General features: G+C 43.0%; 2 protein-coding genes across 3 annotated transcripts; one reads left to right on the top strand and one right to left on the bottom strand.

Moving 5' to 3' along the window:
- Positions 1-218: 218 nt before the first annotated feature.
- On the bottom strand, positions 219-27,518 carry LOC120899909 (proline-rich protein 36-like). Of its 2 annotated transcripts, none has more exons than XM_040306255.1 (4): positions 25,874-27,518; positions 4,859-5,864; positions 4,173-4,772; positions 219-2,845 (listed from the first exon to the last, which is right to left on the bottom strand). In XM_040306255.1, exons 2-4 carry the CDS (start codon positions 5,845-5,847, stop codon positions 820-822), a joined length of 3,615 nt encoding a protein of 1,204 aa, XP_040162189.1. In that variant the 5' UTR covers positions 5,848-5,864; positions 25,874-27,518; the 3' UTR covers positions 219-819. The 2 variants fall into 2 exon arrangements, with proteins under 2 accessions (XP_040162189.1, XP_040162188.1); XM_040306254.1 differs by lacking the exon at positions 25,874-27,518 and adding an exon at positions 7,786-8,028.
- LOC120899913 (defensin) lies at positions 13,077-13,802 on the top strand. The gene is made up of 2 exons (XM_040306269.1): positions 13,077-13,316; positions 13,417-13,802. Exons 1-2 carry the CDS (start codon positions 13,190-13,192, stop codon positions 13,596-13,598), a joined length of 309 nt encoding a protein of 102 aa, XP_040162203.1. The 5' UTR covers positions 13,077-13,189; the 3' UTR covers positions 13,599-13,802.
- Positions 27,519-27,744: the final 226 nt, after the last annotated feature.

Here is a 27,744-nt window from a genome sequence, read left to right on the forward strand (position 1 = left end):
TTTTAGAATGGATATAATAATTAGAAGAAAAAAATGCAAAATGTTAAGCAAACGTTTGAAAAGAGGAAAAGCATGCAAATGTCACAAAAGATGGATTGAGAAGTATTGCGTATTTACAAAAAAAGCATAAATATAAATTATTGTTTAAAAGCTAAGTAAAGGGCTTAAGCTTAACAAACAAAAGGAAATGCTTACAGAGCTACAAAATGCGAGGAAAATGGTTTCCTATCCTTCGCCTTCAGAAGGACAATGGTAATTCTTTTTTATTCCTGCGCGCAAGCTTAAGGCTTCTTTGCTGTTTATGGTTCCGCTTGTGCTTAACTTCTCGGTTGCTTTCTTCAAGCAAATGAACTTATTTCTACTTCTTTGTCAAATCGCCTCTTAATCATGAATATATAATAATGCAATAGAGATAGAGAGATAGAGAGTAAGAGAGAGAGCTTCGTTTGAATGGTGAGGACTTTGCCCTCAACGTTACACATCCCTTACGGTGAACACACGTACACACGCACTCGACTTTCCTCGACCTCTTTATTCGATATCCCTAAGAGCTCCTAATTGATGCTGGGCCTCACTTCGCTTTGCTATGCAAAACGTACACCAGGGCGTCAGTCAAAACAGGACAGTTCAATGTTCAAGGATGAAACTCTGCCGTGTCTTAAACGCTACAATAATACCTTAAATAATAATAATTAAATCAAACAAAAAAGGCTTAAGAGGATTAGGCTTAAGTCTACAAGTCTTCTCCTTCAAACGCCAGTATCATTCCTCACATTGTCATGTTGTCTCTCTCATTAAATAATGTCCTTCCTACTCATTTCATTTTATCTCTCCCCCAGGCGCTCTATCCGATCCGCTCCAGCCGGCCCCGCTGGTGCGCGATCCCACCCCGAACACGTACGTTAGCAGGAAGTACTCCATCGGTTCGAAGTACTGGTGCAGCAGATTGTCCACCACCAGGAGCAAAAATTCAAAATTCTCCCCCACAAACTGGTGCGTGCAGGGGTGTATGTTGGAAAAGTAGGTGGCAAACTCCTGGGGCGGATTGGCCCACTGGTAGTCGAGCTCGCTCGGTGGTTCCTTCGCGAACCGGTCCTGCCCGTAGCGGCGCATCAGCGCGAACGCGACGTGCATAAAGTCCCGGTAGGTCACGTTGTGCCGCTTCATCTCGGCGAGGAAGAGGGCGAAATCGGTCCGGCCGCCCGTATAGATGCGCATCGTCGTCAGGATGTCGTTGCGCCGAAGCTGCAGAAAGGATGCCATCTCCTGGCGTACAGCCGTCAGGATGGAGCCGAGGTTGGTGGTGTCGAGCGTGGTGTCCGTCGGTGTGGCGATTGGCGGTGGCCTCGGTGTCGGTGGCAGTGGTGGTATCGGTGACTGGGAAGGGGGTGCCGTAAGGTAGGGCGATTGGCTTGCCGCGACGGAAGCGCGCCGGTTGCGACGCTTCGGTGCTGGTGGAGTTGGCGGTTCGGGTGTACGCGATGTTGAGGGGGATGATTTTGGAGCCGCTCGGGAACCTCTCTTGGAGCCGTTTGTATTGGCGGCAGTCGTCGGGGGAGATGTCGGTTGGTTGGAGGCTGCTGCACGGTTGCTCGTCGACGGGGTACTGGGCGGTGGCATCATGCTCGAGCTGGCATAGACCGTATCGAGCGAGGGCATACTGGCCGGTGCATTGTGAGCAGCAGCAGTAGCAGAAGTCGAAGAAGTAGTAGGTATGGAAGATGGAGACGACATAGTGGAATGAACGGATGTGGTAGGTGGCACAGGCGGTAGCAAGTAACTGATAATAGGTGGCATCATTGGAAAGGATGAGGATGAGTAGTTGGGATTGACTGTTGGTGGTGGCGGCATACTGCTGCTAGAAGTAGTTGAAGCGTTGGATGAACCAGCAGATGGATAGCTGCTTGGGGGAGGCATACTTCCCGGTGACGACATAGAGGAAGTAGAAGTCGTGGTATGGTATGGCGGATGGTTACTGGGAGGTGGCATACTACCCGCAGACAGCAGTGTACCAGCAGTACTAGTGGCCGTTGCAGTAGGGGAGCCCATATTGGACGGTGGATGATTGCTTGAAGGCGGCATACTGCCAGATGATGACATTACATTAGGGAAGGAGATCAAATGGTTGGAAGTTGCAGGATGGCTTGGACGAGCCATACTCTCCGGTGACATGTTTGTTGAAGGCAAGCCCAGGGTCGGAGATCGGTGATGATTGGTCGGAGACGGCATACCTCTGCCCGGTGCCGGCGTTGCCGATCTGGCAGGAGGAGACCGATCGGACACTGTACTGTACGGTGGATGATTGCTTGGCGGTGGCATACGGTCAGGTGATGACAGCATTGTGGAAAGAATAGTAGGAGTAGCGTAAGTAGTGACAGTGGTAGCAGCAGCTGCAGTTGAATGCGTATAGTCGAAGGGAGCATGATTGCTCGGGGGCGGCATACTGTTGGTAGTGTGCTGTGCCGCCACATTGCCAGCTGGTGGATGATTGCTTGGAGGAGGGAGTGCCATAGAATAGGCCGAAGGAGGCATGCTGATGGATTGAGATGGGGAAGCCAGATAAGCGGGTGGATCTGCTCTACCCGAAGGTGGACGCTTTGCCGATGAAGCTGATGGAGCTGAACGTTTCCGCGAGCCCGATGCCACACCCGGGGGCGGTGGCATTAGCGCAGCAGAAGACGGCCGTGGAGCTGAAGGATGCCCTGGGGCAGGGGTTCCGGCACGTTCCATCGCACCGGGCCGTGGTGGTATCGAGTGGTTCATGAAGTAGGGAGTGTGGGGTACTCTTTGCGGCGATTGATGGGTTGGTGCGGTGGTTGTGGACGGTAAGCTTGTAGCGTGGTGTCTGGAATGGATGAAATGAGACAAATCATGTTAAATTAGATTTGACGCTTTTGTTATTATTCAGGAGGGAAGACTTGGACGAATTTCTTAAAATTTAAAGCTATTTTAAGCTTAATTTCCATTTTACAGTTTAAACTTCGCCACCTCCAAGATGTTTTTCAACAGCTGTCAAATGATGTAATTGCATCACAATACATTTTCAGTGTTTAAAGATGATATTCAACGCACCACAAAGAACTGCCAAACTCAATCCAGCTTGAGGCGTGATAAAAATCATGTGAAAAACTGAAACAATATTGTGATGCTTATAATAATTTGACAGCTGTTGAAAAACATCTTGCAGGGGGTGAACAATGATGTGCACATTCGAATGCGACTTGAAACCCTGTAATTTCTTCAGCATGATTTTCAACAATTCAACGAAATGTTGCCGTCATTTTTTTCGTCGGGATTTGAAGCCGTTGATCACTGTTGAAGTGTTGGAAATCATGCAGAAGAAAAAAATGATGTATCAAAGTGATGTAAATTATAACTTCTTGCACGCGGTGAAATACAATGTTTGCATTGGAAAGTGATTTGAAAAATCCTGTAATTAATTAATAACTATTCAACAGCATAATTATTTTTAAAGCGTTTCTGAAGAGTAAGGTATGTTAAGCTCTTTATTAAAATGCGTAAAATATTTTTTTGCTGAGCTATTTAACAGTATTCTTCTTTTTCTTCTTCTTCTTTGGCACAACAACCGTTGTTGGGGCCAAGACCAGCCTGTACCACTAATGGGTTTGGCTTTCGGTGAATTATTGATTACACATAACAGTATGGGAGCACGGTCCATTCAGGGCTTGAACCCATGACGAGCGTGCAAGTCGTACAAGTTATTTAAAATAATTTGTATTAATTTGGCAATCTAATGCAATAGAACAAGTGCAATTAAACAGATCAACGGGTAGAAAGCAAATGCATGCAAATGTAAGTTCTACTGCACAGTCTCCTCCTGCTCGTATGCAACCCGCACTACACGTGCGGTGAAGCGTTTCTAAACATCGGCAGCGTTACTGTACAGCGGCGCGCGCTTTCTCTCGCGCACCTTAAACTCTCATGATATCGCTCCGTGCCCGCAAAGATGCAAAAAGGGTAAAGGAAAATTGCTGCACAGCGCAATAAACTAATTTATGGCAGCACAGCAATCGCGATATCCAACGTCCAAATATTTATGATGCCTGCATGCGGCAATTGTAACCATGTCGAAGTAGATTTAGTAGGGACGCTTGCACAGCACAAGCATTAACACGATTGATTTGCAGCGCAGTTTGATCACATTTACTCACCCAGCAGCTGCAGAAGATGGCGCGCCGCCGTTATAGAGCTGTGTAAAATTAATCGCCTGAGATGGTGCATTAGCCGCAGCCGGTACAGGAGTAGCAGCAGTCGGTGCAGCAGTAGTGGAAGCGACAGGCCCGGGAGCCGTGGCAGTAATGGGCTTGACAAACCCGTACTGCGGCGGCGGATAGAAAGCGTTGCCCGGTGTCATCGCCAGCGCCGGATAGTTGCGATAGAGCTGCTCGTGGTGCTGCTGCTGCTGCTGCTGCTGGTGGTAGCCGATCGCGGCCCCGAACAGCATCTTGCTTAGGAAGCAGTTGTAGTAGAAGTCGAGATCGGCGGGCGCTAGCAGGTGCGGGGCCGGATAGCCGGCCCGGTACCACTCCTCGAGCGTGTGGTAGGTTTGCGGATCGGGCGCGCCGCCACCGTGCGGCTGATAGTGCAGAAACGGCTGCAGGAACGGATTGTGGTAGAAGGGAGTGCGCGGTGCGGCAGCGACACTGCTGGCCACCGCACCGGGCAGCGACGGCATTAGCGGCGGTGGCGGCGGCATTATCGCGCTCCGATACGGCTGTCTGCTTTCGCGGGGCGCACAAAAGGCGGATTTTCTGTGGTCGCAAAGGGGGAAAAAAGGGAAGGGTGTTAAAAGGGGCGATTCTGCGCCGAGGACGGTCAAGCATTTCGTCACACTTACCTTGCTGATTCGGCGGTTGGTTGGGGCGCACTGGGCGTTCTATGACCGGCCATTGCCCCGGGATGTGGTGTGGCAGCGCGTCGTCTAGCTTCCAGCGCTGCGCTGTGATCGTTGCCAGCCGGAGGACGCTCGTAAGGATTCGATCGATGGCCACGAAGGTGAGGTGGCAGACGATCGTGCTGCTGTTGCTGCTGCTGCTGCATCATCATCATCCTAGGTGCCGGTGTGTCCGGTCTCGGGCGGGGGACGTTTGGCGGACATTGGAGAAGTGGCCGAAGTTCTGGCGGTGGTCCGACAGGCGTCAGGCTCTGGTTCTGTGGCACGTGCCAATTTAAACCGGACGACGGGGCGGCATCCTTTTTTGGCGATTTCTGCTGCTGCTGCTGTTGCTCACTGTTGTCCGCTGCATTCGCGCATTCCGGGACAGTAGCAGTAGTAGGAGGAGGAGGAGCCTGCAAGCTGATAGGACCAGCCGGCTCACCATTACTGTCCCACTCCTCGGCGTGATTGCCGTTCGCCATGTCCGCACTGTTGTTGTTTGGTTCCTTCGAGGACGACGACGACGAGGAGCCCGCATCCCGCACACAATCGATCACAAGCTGCCGCTCTTCGTCCTCCTCCTCCTCCTCCTGCTCCCCTGCCCCATTCACCTGCTTGTGCTGATCGGCCCGGTCCGGTGCGGGCGAGCTCGGCCTGTCGACCGGGTCGTAGTATATCTTCGACGGTGGCTGCTGCAGATTGACGTACTTGCGCGGGTGATACTTCCGGTGGCGTTCCATCATCAGCTCCACGTCGTTGTCGTCGTCGAGGATTTCGATCACCTGCCCGTCGGACCGGCTGTGCTCGGACGACTGGGGCGAGTCGCGCGATGTGCGCGTTGCTTGCTGCTGTCTGTGCTCCTTGCCGGGCTCCATATCGCCCGGCGCTCGTATGTGGGTGGACATTTCAAGCTGCTGTGCGGCCAACGTTTGCACGAACTTTTTTCGCATAATTTGTAACTTAAAATCTGAGTAGCGGGAGAAGAAGGTGGGAAAAAGTATGTTATTAGAGCTTTTTATCTTTGAATCTTATCGATGAAGTATAATATATTTCCATGAATCAAATCGATAATCATTTAAGGCAAAGAGGAGCAAAATGGTACTGTAAAGGATAGGTTTTGCTATGGGGCCAAAGGGTCATACACAAAATGTCAAAACACATTAAAACAATGGGGCAAAATGGACCACAACATTCGACTTCAGGCATAGTTTTACGGGGTTTTTCGAGTCAATTTCCAATGTCAACAACATTTTTCATTGTTTGCAGGATGTTTTTCAACAGATGCAAGGTCCATAAATTACTACAGGTCGGTCCGTTCTGTGTACTTTTACAAGATCTTCATTTGACGGCTAGGGAGTTCAAAGTTACTTAGCAAAGTCATTCAAAGTCCTTAGCAATACTTACTCCCTATCTGCCAATCTCCATAGAAATCTATATCCATCGTGGCTATCAAAATCAGAGCTAAGGACCCACCTGTAGTCTATCTAGGCACCTTGAACAGTGAATTATTGTGTTTGCATTACAAACACTTTTCAGTTCCTTCACATGATTTTCAACACGCCTGAAGCTGGATTGATTTTGACAGTTCATTGTGACGTGTTGAAAATCATGTGTAAAAACCGAAATTTCATTTTGAAGCAAATACACAATTTGACAGCTGTTGAAAAACATCTTGGAGGTCGTTAATAATGATGTGCACATTCGAAAGTGATTTGGAAACCCCTGTACATATAACACGGGACAGCTGTTGAAAAACATCCTGCAAGCGATGAATAATGCTGTGTGCATTGGCTTGGAAAATTCTGTAAGCTCTGTTAAAAACTTAATATTAAATTAAAATAGTTACTTTTTCTTCGTAAATCATGGGTAAATGTCATGTGGTAGGATACACTTTCTTTTTTTTCACTAATGCAATGTTAAATTCTTACGAAAGCTTATTTTCGTGACGGTGAAAATTACATCTTTTTGTGCAAACATTTTATTCGCTAATTTATTCACTTATTTTGAAATTTTAGGTTATGAAACGTTCATCGTGGGCTTTAAACATTGCATTTCAAGTTTTTTCAATCATGAAAAGTCATTATAAACGTGTCAATTTGCCAATGATGCATATGACCATTTTGCCCCACTTTCCCCTATTATTCACCAACCATAAAAGCTAAGAAAGATGATGAAACGCAAAGTACATTTTATGAAGAGTTAGGCTGGCTTATGTAACTTCATTAAATTCATATTGTTATTATTTAACCCATAACATAATTTTCGCTATACTATACTATAAAATTAGAATTAGCCGGTCTCGTAGTACAGTCGTCAACTCGTACGACTTTAATAGCATGCCCGTCATGGGTTCAATCCCCAAATAGACCGCGCCGCCATACGTAGGACTGACTATCCTGCTATGGGGGGGAATCAATTAGTCACTGAAAGCCAAGGCCACTAGTGGGTACAGGCAGGCCTTGACCGACATCGGTTGTTGAGCCAAAGAAGAAGATACTATAAAATTAAATGTCCAAACACGATGTTAAACAAAAAACCGAAATATAGCCACGAAATTGCAAGCATGCATAAGATAAATTACGTGAAATTTCTAAAATGTTTGTCTTTTTTAAAGCTCAATTACACTGTTAGCTCACTAATCGGCTTATTAAATCGCCCACAACCACATTGCACGTTGCTTGCTTAGCAAACAACGTAAGGCAACCAGCCCATTAAACATGTATACGATTTTGTAACGCGCGGTATGATTTGTCTTATCGAGCGACAAATTGCACAGTAAACTGCTTTTGATTTTACTACTGTCAATAAACTATTCATATCCTCAACACACACACTTAGGCCATAATTTCTTGCTACCCAACACAGACACACACACTGTACACACTAACCCAGTTTTCTCGTAAAAAGACGATCGAAAGTTTTCACACTCATGTGGGATAATTGTGGTCCAGCTGTACGGTGCCACGGTTGTGCGAACGCACAATGTCCACCGCCGGGAAGGATAAGCGCCAGCCGTCGTCGCCAACCGTCGTCCCGTCCGGTGTCATAGGAAGGAACTGCACTTTTGCACCCCCAAAACGGTTTCTACCGAGCGTTGAGGGGTTGTTTCGATAAAGTAAATCCACTCCGGCCCAAAGGTGGACGGGTTGTGACGGTGCGCACCCGGGCGTATGGAACCTATATATCGCGCACCCGCCCTATCATATCGCGACCCCTAGGATCTGACACACAATCCCTTCACTGTGCCGATAATTCGCTTTCGCACGAGCCTGTGGCGTAAAGGCCCGGCAACGATTAAAACCGTGTGTGTGTGTGTGTGTGAATAAAAAAAGAAGGAAGGAACTAAACCATTGATAAGATAGCCAGCCGACAGTTATCATCAGGCTTACCAGGGTGAGGTGTCTTTAAAGGGGATATAACATTATTTATCTCAGCATTATCCTTCCGTTTCGGGGTATTCTATTTTGGGGCCACTTACTTCACACCCGGTTTGGGCGTTGGATGAGGTGGATTTGTTTAAAACATGGGTGCAGTCACTGTACCGGGAGTGTAGGACAGAGTTGTTATGACACAATAACTGTTCGGTGGGAGAATGCTAGATCCGGAGCGCCTAGAGTTATGCAGTTTTGCATGCAATGTGTCATTTTTAGGATATTATTAATTCAGAAATTAATGGCTCCATGCTTGCAGGAATGATTGAATTGAATGAATTAAGTCATACAAACAATTCATTTTAATTTCATATAAAATGAGGCAACACATATATTATTATCCATATGTTGCTTTTATTTTAATTACTATTATGAACTATTCGTTTATAAAGAAAAGAAATTATGAACATCATTTAAAAGATCCACCGAGACACAAAATTGCATAACTTGAGGCGAGAAAAACTCAATCCAGCGCGTGATAAATGTGAAGCTGTCCGTTCGTTTGGGACACTTCAACTAAATCAACTGAAAACATTACAGGGTTTTCCAGGGGTTCTCATAGTTGTGGGACACTTCCTTGACTCTATCTAATAGGAAGTGAACTTCGTATGTTGGAAATTGGACTCTTTGGCACCGTTTTTGGACAGACGCCTTGGAAAATCCAATTGGATTTGTCCAACAAGGATGCGATAGAGCCCAATTCCCATTACATTAAGTTCATTTCACTTAAGAAAGAGTCATTAAAGTGTCCCACAGCTATGATAACTCCTGGACAACCCTGTAAGTCATGTGTTTTGTCGACATCAATTGTTATTATTATTATTATTATTATTATTATTATTATTATTATTATTTATTTAATCTTCAACGGGTTGTATGGCCTAATTAAGATGTAACAGATCATCAATTGGTAATTCTACATATATACAAATAATTATGAAGATAGAAAAAAGAAAAATATAATGGTGCAATTCTTTGTCCACCTATAGAAGAATGTACTTCCCACCCGGATAAGGAATAAATTTTTTTTTTCTATATTTTTTGTGACATTAAAAATCACTTGAATCGTCATGCAGAACATGGAGTAGGTTTGATTTGTTTATAAATGAACTTAATTATAGTAATTATAGTAAGTAAGTAAATAAGTAAGTAACTAACTCCCAATATACGCTAGAGACACTTGGCACAGTGTTAAACGTACAATTTAAGAACACATTTTCAATTGTACCCACCTCCTCTTCTCCGCAATAAATTACTGTTCAGTCTTATTATCCGTAGCGCTGCAGCAAGCTCGACTCTGCCTTTCGACAGCTTCACTACCATCACAGAACCCGTTTTTTTGGCAAACTTTCAAAACAACTAAATCGCCTGAACTTAACACAACAAACGTTCAACGGTGCTAGCGTAGCAGACCGTTCGCTTCTATATAAACTCTACACACCGTCACGCGAATCCGAAAACACACGTGCACTCCACCAGTCGACGACGGAAGCAGAAGTAAAATAAATTCCATCCACCACTCTCGCGTGAGCCGGAGCCGATGCTTCCCGTCTAATATTGATCACCTAGCAAACAGCCGCGTCCTAACAAAGTGCGACGTGTCCTTTGCCGGTTGCCAACGGGAACCAGCACCGACCAGCAGCATTGCGCCACGTCAGAACGTTAGAAAAAAAATAAGGTACAGTAGGATAATTGTCCCACGTACGGCGTCGGGTCCTGGCGGGACACGCCGAACGCAACGCGACGACCTGACCAGCCTCAATCTGTTCGTCCTCGGACCGGGTACGACAGTGAATGTGGTAGTAAATTATTATTATTTTTTTCCAACGGCAGCAGTTATGGACGCAGGGCTGACAGAGAATGTTTGTGGTTAATACGGTTAAGCCTGATGAGGTTTTTTTTTGTGGTTTAGTAGAATTATTTATCAGTTATCGATGTGATTTGTTGGCCACTTTTAAGTTGAAATTTCAAGTGTTCAACTCTGCTTTTGCGTAAGTGAGTATAGTAACGCATTATTTTCAAAGCCACAATTAAACAAATCAATATTTGAATTAATGTGTGGCCCACATTTTGTCTTACAAGTGCTGGGGATATCTAAGAGAGCATGATAAAGTAGTAACACAAAGCATTACATAAAGTAAACAACAGTCAAGAACGGCACTTGCCACGATTGCACTAAAGTACACTTGAGATTTGATTCGTGTAGGAGTGATACGAGCGATGTGTTAATCGGTTGTGATAATAATTAGCAGGAGAGTTAGTCTGGCGATTAGTCAAGCAGCAATAGAAACAAAGAAAAGCTTTTATTTTTTCGTTTTTTTATTCAATACTTGTTCAATAATAGGATTTACTTTCCCATTTGCTAATCTTATTAGGTTTTGGTTATCATATTCATATTAGAGGGATTATGAAGCTAATAGTATAATGATCGGAGGTTAATGATACTACAAGTTATAAGTTTTCTATTGTTTATAATCAACATTGATAGCCAAACGAAATAATTGATCAGCAAACAAATAATTGATGCTTGTCGATATCGTTGGCCTTAATAAATAAATATTTAGATATAGCCGCAATGGTTACGAACAGTGGTAAGAGTAAGGGTAAGGTCGATGCAATACCCATATTAAGATACACCCGATCGGTCACAAACGCCAAATGCCGTTGCGGTCAAAGAGAGACATACACATCAAAAGGATCGTTCAGGATATACGCTTTGATGGGAATAATATTAAAGGTACGATTAATAAAAGACACACACGGTAAAATTGAAGGATTCTGAATCAGGCAACGGTCAGAACCTCGCCGCATGCGATTTTGCCGCAAGCTTTTGTATGGGATTTGACGTTAATGACAGCACTTGCGAATCTGCCGCATGCGGTGATGCGGCAAAATTAGAATCATTTGATATTGCCGCATCGCCGCATTCGATTTTATTTCTGATGTCAAATGTCTAAAATCGTATCAAATAATGATTATCTTTATAAAGAAACAATGAAATAAAATAATAATAGCTTGAAAAGCTAGAAAATCGAGATAACTCCTTTCTTGCCGCATACGGCAAAATCGCATGCGACGAGGTTCTGACCGTTCCCTCAATGTGCAACTCAACAGGTTAATAAATAAAACCAAACGTACATTAAGGATTCACTTATATTCGTCCTGACGGGTATTGAGCGGGTGTCCATGACGATCTTGAATCCCATCGTTCGTTACCGATCGATCTAGCTATTTTTGAATGTTGCCTCACATGAATCTCCGCAAACACCAATCTATGGCACGTAAGATCATTAAATATTGGTAACAATTAAACAGAACACAAGGGATCAAGCTATTCTTCAACGGCTGAGAGGAAAAAATGTGTGATCACATTGGAGATTCTGGTTCTTTTGGGATGCTGGATGCAGAATCTCGCTCTCTGCCTCTCTCTCCTACATATAATTATTGCATTTTCACTCTGTACGAAGAATTGCACCTCAAAAATCGATCCATGCCCTTAAAGATTGCACTACGTAGGAATCCATGTTGTTGTGTTTTACGACGTTTGAGGAATTCGCCAAAAATCAAAACTGAGAAAAACAACCAAAAAGCAATAAAGCATCTTCATTCGCAGGAATGGCATGAAATGATGCCTCGCCGGTGTGCATCACATTAGTCAGTGTGATAATCGGTGATGGATCATGGACGAGAAAGCCAGTCCGCCAAACCAATCATCATACTGAGTAATAAACCAATAAATAATTAGCGTTTTTTCATTGGGGGTTCAAACGCGAACGAAACAAATGAATTGCACGATTATGCGATCTTTTAATTTATTATGGTGTTATTTTTAAACTTATTTAAGCGGTTTAACTGGTTGGGGATGATGGTTAGCGATCGCTAAGGATGCAGTCATCGGTTGATTAGAAGTCAGCTAAGAATGTAAGAAACTGACGATGAAACTGATATCATGAAGAATATGCCAAAATGAATGGCAATTTATGCATTGAAAAGATTAATCATGCTCATGACTTCAAATTATCACAAGAATCAACGTGAATTGAATCTATGACGGGAACGACACGACAACTATACCACGGAACTGTCAAGGGATGTTAATCATTCCAATGATTAACTATGCTTACATGCACCCTGCTCTGTTGAAGAATTGCTTTGCAACGTTCGAAAAGTTGAACACATTTGAAATACTTTTTAAATACACTGACTTTAGATACGTTCTGCAAGACAAAAAGCAAGGTGCAATTGATTACAATTGAAGCAAATGCACACCTGCCCGTAGCGAGGTGAATGTTATCTCTCCCGTCTGACAGCTTACTTTGTGCACATGTATCGACCCGCTATCAGCCATCCAGAAGGACTACTAGGAAGGACAAACAGTACCTACAGAGTAAGAGCACACCGAACGGGAGAGAAGTCTTGTCCCTCCCATCAGTCATTTATCTCAGGACTCTATCGTCCGTTGAGTCAATTAGTTTACAAAGAAAGCACAATTTACAAAATCAAACACCGCAGTGTAATCGACAAATAGCCGATAATAGACGGGGGCTGTAGGAAACTGTAAACGCAAATTGCGCGAAAAAACAAGGTACTTTACCGAGCCTCACTTTTTGTGTCTTGCCGACGCCGGGTGGGATCCCCTCGACGCGGTGGGAAAAAACGAGCTTTCGTACGTTCGCGCGGGGAATCACGCAAAAGGGAAGGCGCAGTAGTAGTAGCAGTCTCGATGCATATAAAACAGTCCCGTCGGTGGGCGAGATCAATCAAACCGTGTTCGAACAGTCGAGTGAACGGAGCAACTCCAGCCAAGCTAAAGCTATTACTACTGTGCCTTTCTTGAGCATCCTCAAACCCTGAACTCATCATGAAGTGTGCAACGATCGTCTGTGCCATTGCCGTTGTGCTGGCGGCTACCCTGCTGAACGGCAGCGTCCAGGCAGCCCCGCAGGAAGAAGCGGCTTTGGGCGGCGGTGCCAATCTCAATACCCTTCGTAAGTAGCATAAAATGCTTTGATCCTTCCGTTCGCATCCCTTTTTGCCGTTGTCCACTAACGTATCCTGTGTGCTCGGTTGTTTTCCCCCCCCCATTAGTGGACGAACTGCCCGAGGAAACGCACCATGCCGCGCTGGAGAACTATCGGGCCAAGCGAGCGACCTGCGATCTGGCCAGCGGGTTCGGTGTGGGCAGTAGCCTTTGTGCCGCTCACTGTATCGCCCGCCGCTATCGCGGTGGTTACTGCAACAGTAAGGCGGTCTGCGTTTGCCGCAACTAAAGAACAAAAAACTCCCCCCTTTGGGGACACAGCTTACCATCCAGGAAGGAGGGTGTGCCGGTCCGTACCAACCCCGAGCGGTTTCAAAGTTCCTACAAAAGTGGATGAATAGTTTACAACACAGCCTTAAATCGTTTCGCAGCAATTAAATCGGGGATGAAAATCCGCACAAATAAAACTGTGGCTCAAAATATGCTTCAAGTATTCATTCGTGTTCATGCATTGTGCATTTGCCTACAGCATACCGTGGACCAGCGTTTGCCAGCGGAGCCAAACTGCACATCGAAAGGAAAGAAGGAGTAACAGAATTATGACGCGACATGAAGAACTCTGCTTTGACGTGCACAGCAAAAGGTTTCAAAAAATTGTACGCGGCTTAAGCCATAAACATGTAGCTTCGTCTTCGACGATCCTTCCTCGGGTGCTTGCGTTCTTTTATTGTTCAATTTTGTGTACCGCTCTTGTCCGCTTCTGCTCTTCATGCCGCGCTTGGTAATCGCGTTTCCCATTCGAGCATTAAAATGTTCAATGGTTTCTTCACATTCTACTCAATACATCGATTCGTCATCGTCTGCGCTGTGTGTGTGCTGTGTGGCAGTAGTAATAGTTGCTGCTGGTGGCATAAATTATCATTGGATCTGCATTCACGTTAATGTGTGTGTGTGTGTGTGAGTATTATGCGTTTTTTTGTTTATCTGGAAAGAATTACATCTCTTCGTGTGACTGCGCGTCAAACACACATTCGCGCACGGCGAAGGCGACGAACAAAGAACCCCATTGTGCATCACACGCCCAGTTCTGTGGCTCGCGTCGCGTCTGCAGCGACTCGAATGTGTTTACACATTACGCCGTGTGCGGGAAATGTAACATACACGCTTGGTAATAGCACAAATTGCTAACACAAACTGATTTAGCTCTCGGAGAAAGCGTCCGGGGGCAATGATTGAAAGGACGCTGTTGTAACAAAAAGCCTCCGCGATCGCTGGAGAACAACGTTGGCGGGGTATGAGTTACTGTGGGGTCATAAATGCATTACTTTTTCGGTACAGTATCCAAAAATAACACTCAATGTTTAAAATCGAACGAAACACTCGGATGTTGGAAATAAGAGTGTGTTGAAATAACGGCTAATAAATGGTTTTTCTTCTTTTATTGTCATACATCCGGTCGACTGGGTACATGCTTGAAAATCACAAAAAAATCTTGATTATGCTCACTTGTACATTCCACATTCAAATAATCTACCATTCATAGTCACAAAGATATATTTCTCTTTTTTTTATACGTATTTCTAAACATTCCATTAATTGGGAACTATTTTCTAGACCCTCTTACAACTAGATTAGATGCATAGCTGAAAAAAACTAAAATAATCATAATTCTTGTTGTTAATATGTGTTGAGCAATTTAATCTTTTAGCTAAAGATAGCACCTATGCATGAGCCAATGCTTGACAACGTTAATGTGCTAAATTAAACGATAAGCGTGTAGTGAATGAAATAAAAATCGAAACAACATTAAACCTCAGTTTTTTCCGCGTCACGTTTCAACCATTAGTTGTAACTGCCCTAGGGATATTACTATGAGGATTTAACACTGTTTGGTTGTACTGGGTGGCAACGTAGAAGCGATACACGTACCCCTTCAATGTGTTGTTTGTCGCTGCTTGTTATGCAAATGGATAAGTTTTGACAGATTGTCTTGTACTTATTCTATTTTTTCGAAATAAATACAGTCAGTTTTCATTGCAGTTCTAAAACAATTTAACTGAATTAAATAGTAGTAAGGAAATCAGATCTCGGTTGCTGCTGAATACAGAATTCCAGAATAGGAATCGATTCCAGGATCGGAATCGGACAGTATCGGACTCGATTCCAGAATCAGCTGTAGAATACGAATCAGAATCGTTTCCGGAATCGTAGTTGGCTTCGGAATCGGAAACGTAATCGATTCTAGATTGGGAATCAATTCCAGAACCAGAATTGGCTCCGAAATCTATTCCGGAATCGGCTCTGAAATCAGCTCCGGAATTGGAATCGGAGCTCCGGAATTGGAATCGGAGCTCCGGAATCATATTCGATTCTTGAATTGGGATTGATTTCAGAAATGGAACCTATACCAAAATTGGAATCGATTCTAGAAATGGAATCAATTCCAGAACCCAAATCGGCTCCGGAATCTTTTCCGGAATCGGCTCTGGAATCAGCTCCGGATTTGGAATCGGAGCTCCGGAATTGTATTCGATTCTAGAATTGGAATCGATTTCAGAATCGGAATCAATTCCAGAATCAGGAACGATTCCAGCAGCGGAATCGACCCCGGAATTGAATCCAAACACTGAATCAGAACGGGGTGGTTCCGATTCCGAGCTCCCACCACAAATTCAATACGAGCGATGCAATACAACAAACTTTTTCACTTATTTACTTTTTATGCAATAAATTGGAAACCTAAAGTGGGTTTTAGTCGTAACAACGAGAAAAGTCTAAGAGTAAGAATCAGCATTTCATAACCCGGATATTAGTATAATAGTAATTTAATTAGTCGAATTAGTAAAACAACAGAATTAATAGTAAACATTAATATTAAGAGGGTTTTTTTTAATGTTATGTGTATCATGAGGCTACTAAAAATTTAATAATCATTTAATAATTTGTATGCAACTGATAATTGATTTGTATGCGAACCAAGTACAAACAATGTGCTGTACAGTAAACTGTTTTGATTTACGTTTAAGTTTTTATCAACTAATTGCCTCTCAAAATAGGGAAAAATCACACTTGTGAGTTCAATATATCACCTGACGATTTCACGATCACGTTCACTCGAACACTGAACGAACCTTTAATTGTAAATTAGTTCCCTAGATGTCAAATAGAAATTTAGCTTCCCAGAAGAAACTAAGGCACACTTAAACCTGTAGCGTAAAACTTTGAAGAAGATGTAAAGATTGAGGACAAATGTATGGATTGACAAGTTTTATGAAGAATGAAAAACGAGTGGACAAAAATGCATGCCCTTCTCTAATTTGCCTCTGCCATTGCACCAACTTACACAAACGTTCCCAAGAGTGCTGTCCCATCTGTGTTTGCTTCACACTTTACTTTTGCGCTATTCTCCTCTGGCCTTGTAATGGTTTTCGAACATCTGGTTGTAATACCGATTCGTTACATGCATTTTAAGTCGGAAAACCTCAAATAAATGCTTACAAGCAGTGGTAGCAAGATAGACGCTTCTCAACGATCCTGGAGGTCTTGGGCTTGTGTTGTTAGATTCATTCAAATGATATTGCATCTGTATTTAAATGAATCTCTATGATCTATCAAATAACACTACAATCACCTTTATAATGGCTTAACGTACCTTAAACAACGAACAACAAACAAAAATTCGACGTTCTACGTCGCTAAACTGGTCAGATTTTATCTGGCGTCAATTGGATCAACAGCGACAATTAGGCATTGAGATGGTTCGGAATAAACAACTTAACACATTGCTGCCTTCATACAGTGGACAAACACACATACACAGCCACAGCTCTTCTTTTAACACTCTAAACGCACCAACAACATACCAGCAATACTGACTGAGCAATACTGACCGAAAAATGAAACAGACGCTCTTGATAAAGGATTCGCCAGGCAGCCACCAAGGGTACCCAGTCTCGGGGTAAAGGAAAAGCAATCTGGATATTTTTTTAACTACAGGCACAACACTTAAAAAAATAACCCATCCAGGCATAAAAATCGGTCTCAGTTTTTCGGGTATGTGTGAGGGTGTGGAAGCGCATGTGTGTTAATATACATTTCTTACCAGACTCTTCTGCACCATGCAGCATCATATTGTGCTGATGAGAGCATGTAAAAAGGAAAAAACAACATAAAATGGCAAATTAAGTTCAAAATAGTCATCATTGCTTCTTTACTCAACTGCACGGCGCATGTATCGTTTCCTTTCATTTGACGGTTCTGTTCTTAACAAAATGCTTTAGATAGCAGACTGATTCTGCTGACCATCAGGTACGAAAACGATTCATTCTAGTGTTGGCACTTTCTCTGCATGTGTTTTGATAGGACACCATAAGCATCGTAAAGTAATTTGAAGCTAACGACCTTTTCCCCCACAGACGCGTGTCGTGTGTGGCTTTTCTTCGCTTCGCTTCGATGTAGAAGATTTGAACGCCCGAACACTTGATCACTGTGAACTGTGCGTAGCTGCTGGAATGGACTGGACTACTATGGAGCTCGCGCTTTCATAACGCATCCTTGTAGCAAGGATATACATACCGGAAGAAAGGAATTATTGTTTTATGAAGTGTAATAAGGTGTAATAGGGGATTGTAATGAATATATTTTACACACCATGTTACATGATAAGTTGTGTTATTAATTTAGTTGTGTTGATACGGATGTAGCTATCTGTTTATTTTGAGTAGCTTTGTACAAACGTTTCTACAACTGTCGCTCGCGTATGATGGTATTTAATGCTCTAATCAAATGGCTCAAGGACAAGAGAAAGAAAAAGGCAGTTAAAAGAGTTATTAGTGCATTTAAGATTATGGAACTTCTCAACCAAACAAAACCTGAACTTCTACGATCTTTTGGAAAGATTACAACTGGATTTGTCAAAAAGTCCGTATATTGTACGGAATTACTGTTATTGTAGACAGTTAATCAATAACATCACACGTAGTCAACCTAACTATACTGGAAAATTTCGTCCAAGTTTGTGGTGATGTACAGGCGCTGAATAACACGAGTGGAGGCCCTAAGCGGTCTTAGGAAATGTAGGTCTTTCTAAAGTGTTGAGCGAGAGATCTCGAGGTCCCGCGCGGCCGCTTAGTTATCCGACTTTATGATACAAAATTGATTAAAACATTTATTTTTACTAAAAACGTGGAAATGACACGGATAGTCATTCGTTACACACATACCGGTGTATGTACGACTTTCTATAAATATGCATTGATGTCTTACTAAGTGATGGTACCGTCGTCACTCGGTCCAAAACTTAGCAATCGCGTCCATTCAAAGAGTCCTTGTAGACTATTCTCCCAAGACCTTATGACTGGTTGACAAATGGAGGTGGACAGAACCAAAGGATGTCATAAATGTCGGATTGTGACCGTATCTGATGAATAGGAGTTGTCTCGATTGTCTGAATGAGATTGACTGTTTAAAGACTTCATCTTACAGCAGTCACAGTAAGTTGTTTTGTTCTGAAAATTGCAACTCAACTGATAACGCCGTTCAATTTGTTCTGCGCCAAGACGAGGACGATGTGCAGCGGAATACACCAATACGAGATACGGGGGATGTCGTAAAAAGACTGCAAATTGTATGCCATTTTTTTAAATATTAACATCAAACATCATTCTCATCTTTTGCGCATTCTAACAGACATGCGACTTGCCAAACAAAATGTCTTTCGCAGTAGATAATTATTGCAATTATTGCACATTTAAAGGCAGCTTCATTCATCTGTGAGTCATACCCTGGCCTCAAGCTAGGCGCTCATGACCAATAGTTACTCATGCACATTCACGTGTTTACACTACACATTTTATTTTATGGAATTTTAATTTGATATTTTTTAACACTGATATAATGATATAATATCAGTATGATACAAAGGTGATAAAACAGTGATAATATTATATATCATATGACCTGCAAGTAAATATTATTAGAAATCAAACAATTTGTTTACTTCATAAAAAAACATAAGATTTAATGAGTCAATAGTAATAATAGACGATGAGAACAATTAGTTTCCGGTTTATGTTCGTATGAACTCTAACCTAACTCTGTAGTCTACGCCAATCAAATACATATTTTACATTAATACAACACTAGAAAGGAATGGAAAGATACTAGAGATGAAAATTGCAATCAGCTTAGAATTAGTGATTTAGTATGTATTATTTAGTGCACTACACGACACTCCATTAAATAAACCACAAACAAATCAATAATTGAGAGTTCGTTATCTACCTGATTAGCTGCAGTTAAAATGCCAACACGTACGTGAATTTACGCCATAGCCAATGGAAATTTCAAATCATTTACTCTGGCACTATTGTTTAGTGTTATGAGGCTCAATACGTTTTTTAAACGGTTTTACACCAATGCAATGTAATTCCATCGCCCCCAGATGACAGTCGAAAGCACAACTTCACTTTGCAATGAGTTCTAAATGGTGCTACGAACAAATAATCAGCACTGAGGGGAGAGGGAAGAAGTTTGTTCTTTCGCCCATTCCGGCCCTCGCTTATCTAGCATAAACGGCAATAAAAATCACAAATTCCGACGATTGTGTGCGCAAACAGACGGGCGTAACCCAGACCAACGGACCACACTGTGCCACAGGTTCACCGCCGAGTGACAAGTTTATTGGACCGCTTCAAGAATGTAAATAGCACTGCCGGTCGGTGAATCATAAACCGAAACTGCTTTGTCTCAAGCAGCAAGATCCTCAACAACCTCCGTGATGCTGCGAGAGACCGGATTAGACGCATTCGTTTAAATTAGGCTTTTCTAGGCATGAACAACGTGTAGCCCGATGAAGAATGGCTTAATTACGAATCCTTGAATATCCTCTAGGCGGCTTGCGAAACAAGTTCCAAATGTGAAGGCCTAAGGGTAACGTGTGCGCAGAAACAGAAATCTAGTACTATCAATCAACAAGATTCAATGATGAAATGAAAGCTTTGACAAATATATACTTATAATCGATGATATATTAAACTTAAAAAATACCTGCTTGGAGCTCGAAATGCCTTTTTCTGTACTTGCAGTCCTTCACGACACCAGACAATAATTTAAATATGAAGCTAGCGGTTTAATCATGTTAACACTTCAAAAAAAAAGTTAAAGATAGTTTGAAACGTTGTTTTAAAATGTATAGAATGTATTAGAGCTCATTTTAAACATAAACATGGAAAACACAAAGATTTTAAGACGAATTTTTTTTGTCTACAATCGTTCAAATCCAATACGACGAAACGCAACTATCATTTGGACATAAAAGATTGGCAGGTTTCATTTCATTTCAAATTTCAGCTTTCTAACTTAAACCATCAAAGGAATGCTTGTTAGAAAATGAATTTAAAAACAAAAATGAATTTTTCGGCAATGATTTTTTAAGGATAATTTATTTCTTGATGGATAATCACCCGATCGGTTCAGGTTCCTCGCGCAGGACGGGTTTGATGGCTAACGTCGTATTTATGACCGTTTATGACAGGTCGGTGGGACCTAACAAACAGTTCCAATAAAACTCACGAAAGAATCCTTACATATCAAAGACATTATCATGTTTGTACGACAGACTTTATTTCATTAATCAGGACTCATTTGGTTAATTAGGACCAAAAATATAGGCAGATTGAGAAGCTTCGTTATTTTTTTAATCAAATTAGTGGACGGGACGAACATAAACCTAACACCAGAATGGTAGAAACAAGTCCCGGGTTTAGATGTGGTGCAGTACCTTTACCTTTTTGCTGATGTAATCTTTATCTAGTATATATGTGGTGAAATCAATGCGAAAAATGGACATTGGCTATGGGATACAAACTTTCATTTTACCAAAGGATAGGTTAGTTGTCAATCCTGGGATATAATGACTTCACCACGGTTAGGTAGTCTCCAAGTAAAAGGAAACTCACTAATGTATTTCGTATTAACATGACGTCCTAATATAGCCAGTAAACTAACACTACTTAATAATGACTAAAGAATATCATAGTTATCTATGTTTGCATTCTACGGTTGTATTCCAATACGTGGTTCAAGGAACTGTCCATAAAACCTAAGCTAAATGAAAATGTGAAGTGTCTGACTTAAGCGTCCCCATCCACCCCCATATCATAAAAAAGAAACAATTCCTCCGTTGTGAAGAGACTCATAACCGTGTGGGCCCACCCGAGCCGATTGCGAGCTACACATGTGAACCGCGTTGCTCAAAAACGTTGCTCATCCTTTGCGCTAGCCTGTACTGTATCGTCCACAGTTGCACGCGAAAGGAACGCATCGATGCTTACCGCCAAAGTCGGACACATTGCACTGCGAGCTAGTCAACCGTTTATATACGCCGGGTGGCGATCGGACCGTTTGGAGCGGTGAAGCCGGGCTTGCTAGAAGTAATCTTATCAAACCGGGACTATAAGCTGGACGGGGTTTAATGATAAGATTACGTCTCGATGGAGCCAGCAGAACCTTGCGGGGCACTAATTCGCGCCTTTTGCCTACCGGCTGTGAGATGGGTGAACGTAAACGTCACGTGAAATGACACCGAGCACAAATGAAACTGTCACAATGCGATTAGATTGATTAGATTCGTACTGTCCCCCCAACACTACCCACCGGTGGATGGTGCACGCAAGATGGGGGTGGGGGGAAATTTACTCATTACGGACTGTATATTATTTGGCCGGAAAGGTTGACAATAAAATTGCTAAAAATAAAACCATACCGGCCAACAGCAACATACGCATTCAAGTACCAGTCTGAGTTGGTCTGCCAACTGGAGAGCCGGTTCGTGCATTGTTTATAGCCAAAACACAGACATCCACCAGCCGTCTAGCAGCGTCAAAGTCTCGTGACCACACGGGCACACGCGGTACGAAATCGCGCAGACGAAACCTCGCATCAGTGGAGGTGTGTAACACTGGATCGATCGGCCTTCGGTCTGTACTCTCTTGTCTCGTCACATGTTACCCATGTGTGGGTAAGCAAATGCTAATTTTACAATTATTATGTTAAACCCGGCGAGCATTGGAAGCGAGCGCTGGAACTGCATGCACCGTGCACGGTGCAGAATAATACATGTTTTAAACACATCTGGGCTGGCTAGAAGCGGTGATGCATTTGTCCGACCGACTGCAGGCACGAACGTAGATCAATAGCGATCCCCGCAATTGCCTACCGGGGTTAAAGGGTGACGGATGTTTATCGACTCATAAAAGCTCGATTCGCTTCATCTTTTACGATCGTCATCAGTGAGCAATTGTAGAGAAAATAGTTACATCTATTAGTGGACGGATGTGGCATGACCTCATGAAAACACCGTCATCTGCAGAAAGCATCATCATGCAAATAGAAAAGAATGAGAGCTGAGTTTTTCCTCACACTTGTGCATGTAATTTGCAAATCGTGAAGTTACATGAAACCTCTCAATTAGGCTAAGTAAACTTCTAACAAAATCCTTCCGTTTAAGATAATTGGATTGATATGAACTTAGAAGAATACTACTTTACGCAACATCTTTAAACACGGCTCATTTTACTATTGGAATGGATAATCATCCGCTTTTGTTTAAGATCATGGCATAGAGTTTAATTCCTCAGGCTTGATGAAGCCCGATGACTTAAATATGGATACGGATATGCTCCGATAGTTTTGCTCACACATAACTGGATTATACAGTACAAGATAACTACAACTTTACACTGAGCCGGTCGTCTGACGGAAGGCGCACGGACTCTAATAATGGGGCCCTTCACGATTCTAGTTAGCTTTTTGTATGGAGTTTTGAACAGTTGGAGGCTGAAATCATGTAAACACTGCATACAAAACCACACACACAAAACTAGCCTGCAATTTTCAGTCTAGATTATTCTAGCCTGACAGCTAGAATTAGATTCGAGTACCTGCTCGAAAAATGGCGAATCAAGGTGGTATTTACATTTTTCCCATGGTGCATTAAAGAGATCTGGTGATGGAATCCAGAATCACAGTGTATGGCCAATTGACATATTTGAGCACGAATAATCGGGAATTCGAGCAGATTCCCTTAAACTGGAGCCTTAAACTTCCCTTAAACTGCACTAGTTTAAGGGAATTGAGAAAAAGTCCTTTAAAATCGACTGTGATGCGGCTTTTTCATTACTTTCTTCTAGATTCACTCGGAAATGATGTTTGATATCGTTATAGTTGTTCATGTACCCATTTTATACTTAAGTAATACCCATTTTCAATAGAATTACGTCACACTAAATAACCTTTTGTTTTTCATCAAAAAACCATAGCTATGAATGAAAAATAAGCTCGACGGCATCGTCCATCGATAGTAGAATGTCTAATTCACGATCACACCAAATCTTGGCGCTTTCAACATACTTAATCACACACAAATGCACAATTTCAAACGTATCGAGTACTAATCGAGCAGATATGGGAAAACAATTTCGAGCAAATGTCACATGGGTGTAGTCAACGTTTGCATGGCATGTTTATTATAACCAAATTTGAACATCACTTTTTGACAGAACTTTTGCTCAAAAAAGCTTTCTAGAGGCTTGACAAATATCCAAAACACTCTTAAAAACTTCATTCAGAAGCAGAACCGATAAAAATCAGTCTTCTAAATTCATACACCTTGGGATAAGCCTACCTGTATATTATACCCACTTACACAGCTGCTCGAAAACTGCTATACAATGCAAACAGCTGACGGACTTAAAACGGAAAGGACCCCAATGCTTGATATGCTTCCATTTCCTCCAGAAACATTATTCCCCGTAACAAGGGGATCTCTATCCGGGCAGGATAGTAAAATAAGTCTAGTAAACCAGTTTCGGATGAACATAAACTTCATGGAAAGTGAGACCCCATTATGATTTACAGCCAACTGTCCAATAAAGTGCCGTCCAATGTGTGCAGGTATAAATGTGATCGATCATACCCCTATCGATCCCAAAAGTTTCATCTTGCAATATCAGTATAATCAGATGAATATCTCAGACAGTATCAACAAAATTTAATCTAAATTATAATTATGAGAAGCGGTCAAAATCAAACAAGAAAACCCGTTTGCTACACGCTTCGCAGAATCATGATCGTAAATTTTGGTCCAATCGCATAAGCATTCGGAACCTTATTTTTATGGGAGCTAAGCGATCGCTAGACATGTGTAGTGAAGAGCTTGAAGAGCTTGAAGTGTACAACACAGCTCATTTTATTACGTCGAAAGAGCCGCTTATTATTCCAAATGATGTGACTCCTGGCACACTGTTGACGAGCTGGTGGCTAAGAAGATCCTTTGTTGTGGAGAAGGCACAACCGTGAAGGTTTAGGAACGCGATAAAGAGATGGGACTGGATGCCTTCACCAAACGAAAAACATGGCTGATCGTCAGCATCAGTCGATTTTCGACACAAAGAGGAAAAGGAAGCGAATCGTATCATGTTGCTCCACCCCAGGAATACCAGGGTTGACGGGATACTTCCTCGTCAGCAAGACGTGCTTAAAAGTGAGATTGAAAAGGGGGGCGAAAGAGTTGGCCGGGCATTGCGGCATTTAGTGCCATAATAAAATCACACAGAGATCGAAGGAAAGAAAGAAGCGAAGGAATAATATGTTTAAGCGTGATAGATGTTTCGGTCCACATGTATGTGTCTCCAAGGGCGTATTATTGGGCGGCTACACTCATTGTTTATTTCAACACTCGTTGTTTATCTGAACTGATGACTCAATGTTCGAATTAGTCCATATTCTCTGGCAATTACAAAAAAAGAGAATGTTTCAAATAAAACGCATTTACAGACGATTTGCAATCTGAGTGACTCAGTGTTGGGAGGACTTTTTAGAACCAGCATAAACGCTTGCTTAAAAAAAATCAAATTCCCCTTCATTCGTAGGACGTTTGGAACATTTCTCTTGTGGAGATTGTTACTGTTTAAGATCACTATAATTTCAAAGTCTCTGTTTTAACCATGTATCCTTTCTTCTGATGTTCTGTTTATGCTGCTGCTGCTACTGTTATCTTATTTACATATACATCAATATTATCAATGCTTCATTGGCTCGTGTCCGATATCATGGGTATTAGCGAGCAAGAAAAAAAAGAAGAAGCATTTCATGTTAGCACGCTCACAAACGCCACACACGCCTTGCATGAAAACGCTGGCTTCTAGTTCGCAAATAGTTCATCGCCCAGCCCAAACCACTGATAAGGGGCATACGAGAAAGTGGAAGAAAAAGAACATAGGTTTGCCGGAACGTCGCCTTTTTGTCGGATTTCTGCTAACTTTAAGCACGTGGTCGACTATGTCAGAAATTATGTTACATAGAACACCACCTAATCTGATACCATAAATTCTCTCTATCTACAATTTCACAAAACTTCCTCCATGTGCTGCTCCACAAGCTTATTCCAGAGAAAAATCCAGATGCAACCGAAGCAACTGAAGCATTCGTAGAAACGCTAAAAAACCCTTCCTTGTGCAATCAGTTGCAACCCCGCAGATAATCTTATCGCATGCCTCTACTTACCTGTTTAATAATTGATCACCGACCAGCCATACCAAAAGTTGAATGAATTGTGTCGCAAAATGTGCTTATTTAATTACTGCCAACAACTGGTACACAACCTAACGGCGACCGAACTTCGAACCGGGTGGCACTGAGTAACACACCAGGGAGTAACACACTTGTGAGAGGGACACGCGTTCGTTCGCTAAATCATCCCTTTCGCATCCAACGCTTACTGAGGATTAACACAATTGTTCAACACATCGGACGTCACCGCGAAGCATTCCTTGGACTTCGCCCACTTGTTAAGTTTGAGCTTGGATTAACTTCGCCTGCCTCGATTGTTTTGGTACATAAACTGTCTTTTTTCTGTTGTTATTGTTCACTCACAGTATTCACTTAAATCCTTTCAATTATCTAGTCAATGCACTGTGTTCTGTTTTAACATACGGCCAAACTCTTCACCAATCCAGATGATGTCCCGTATCTGATGGCACATGTTCGTATCTGCTCGTGACGAAACGCATTCTTCAACTCCACGCGCTCGGTATGGACCACGATCGCCCTGCACGGTCGTGTGATGACTGTTTGCTGCTTTCGACGACGTCTTCCCCCGACGTCATTCTGCTTCCGAATCACAACTTTCCCACCAAACTCGGTCCCAGTGTGCGTCCGGCCTGCGTGTTTCGCAACGAAATCTACGCGCCTACTAAGCACTCTCCCGTAGGGCGGCTGCGGTAGCGATGATAACCTACAACAGTGCCGCACCCAGCCACCAACTCCGCACTCTACCCGGGGTGCTGCTGGCCTGCCCTTGCTTGATGATTTGATTCCCTCCTGTCAAGCGACTGATAAGAGCCTTTTCCTTCTTATAAAAGGGTTTGCGTACGCAGCGCAATCGAATCAGTTCCGCTGGGGAGGTCTAGCAGGCACGTTGCTTCTGGCTAGCGTCAGCTTGATGGTGAAGAACGTTCATCCGGCACAACAGAGTGTCGAGTTGTAATCACTTCCCTAGTTGGACGAGCTGTGGGGACACATATTGACACAGGCAACGATAACGTCTATGTCTCTCGGGTCGGGCCTGTTTTTACTGTTGTTGTGTTGAGGTGATGCATGTTATTGATAGGAGGAAATGGCTGTTGATCGTGTTTCACCCTTGTTTTTTTTTCGTCACAAAAAAGAGCCACCCCATACACAAGATCAACTGCGAAACGCAGATGTGTGACAAGTGTTTTGACGTCGATTTTTGGAAGCTTCTGTTTGAATATGGTACGTGCGTACGTACGTACGTACGACTTGCACTGGCACTTGTTATGTTCACCGGCAAATACACACTTGGTTCGCATTGAGAACACACCCTGTTAGTAGGAATTCTAGCAACGGAACCGCACCGTTTTTGCTGCGCTCATCGTAATCGGATCCTGGCCCACATTCTACTGACTCATCGAATACCACACGCTACTGACTGATTGGAGCACGCTTTCTTCCAAACGGTTTTTGCAGGCCACTGTACCCCGTCACTGCAGAAAGACACACACACATATATACACTTGCGTGTTTACTACGAGAAGACTGCGCCCGTTCTCCACGCTGAATCGAAGGCAAATGATCGAAGGAGCTCAAGTGATGCTTACGATAAGGGTGAAGATTCTCCCAGTACTAGCAGCAGCGTTGCAGCAAATACGGACATGATCCGTTTCAACCCCCCAACACTCTCTCTCACTAATCTAATTCCTGTCGGGGTTGAAAAGAGAGAGAGAGAGCAATACTTTTCGCTCTCCGAACGGCTCGATTCCTTCTCCCTTTCGCCGATGAGCGTATGTGCTTAGCTCACTAAGCCGGGTGCGCGCGGCTTAAGCCGGCCCTGATGGTCGGAGAGAACTAAGCGAGAG

The sequence above is a fragment of the Anopheles arabiensis genome, chromosome 3, assembly GCF_016920715.1.
Source record: "Anopheles arabiensis isolate DONGOLA chromosome 3, AaraD3, whole genome shotgun sequence".
NCBI lineage: Eukaryota > Metazoa > Arthropoda > Insecta > Diptera > Culicidae > Anopheles > Anopheles arabiensis.

Bases quoted from the DNA above. Each gene is read 5' to 3' on its own strand.
- LOC120899913 (XM_040306269.1), top strand. From the start codon at position 13,190: ATGAAGTGTGCAACGATCGTCTGTGCCATTGCCGTTGTGCTGGCGGCT. The intron at 13,317-13,416 runs GTAAGTAGCATA...CCCCCCCATTAG, and splicing joins TGCCAATCTCAATACCCTTC to TGGACGAACTGCCCGAGGAA.
- LOC120899909 (XM_040306254.1), bottom strand. From the start codon at position 7,828: ATGAGTGTGAAAACTTTCGATCGTCTTTTTACGAGAAAACTGG. The intron at 5,865-7,785 runs GTTAGTGTGTAC...CCCGCTACTCAG, and splicing joins TCTTTTTACGAGAAAACTGG to ATTTTAAGTTACAAATTATG. The intron at 2,846-4,172 runs GTGAGTAAATGT...CATCCATTCCAG, and splicing joins CCATCTTCTGCAGCTGCTGG to ACACCACGCTACAAGCTTAC.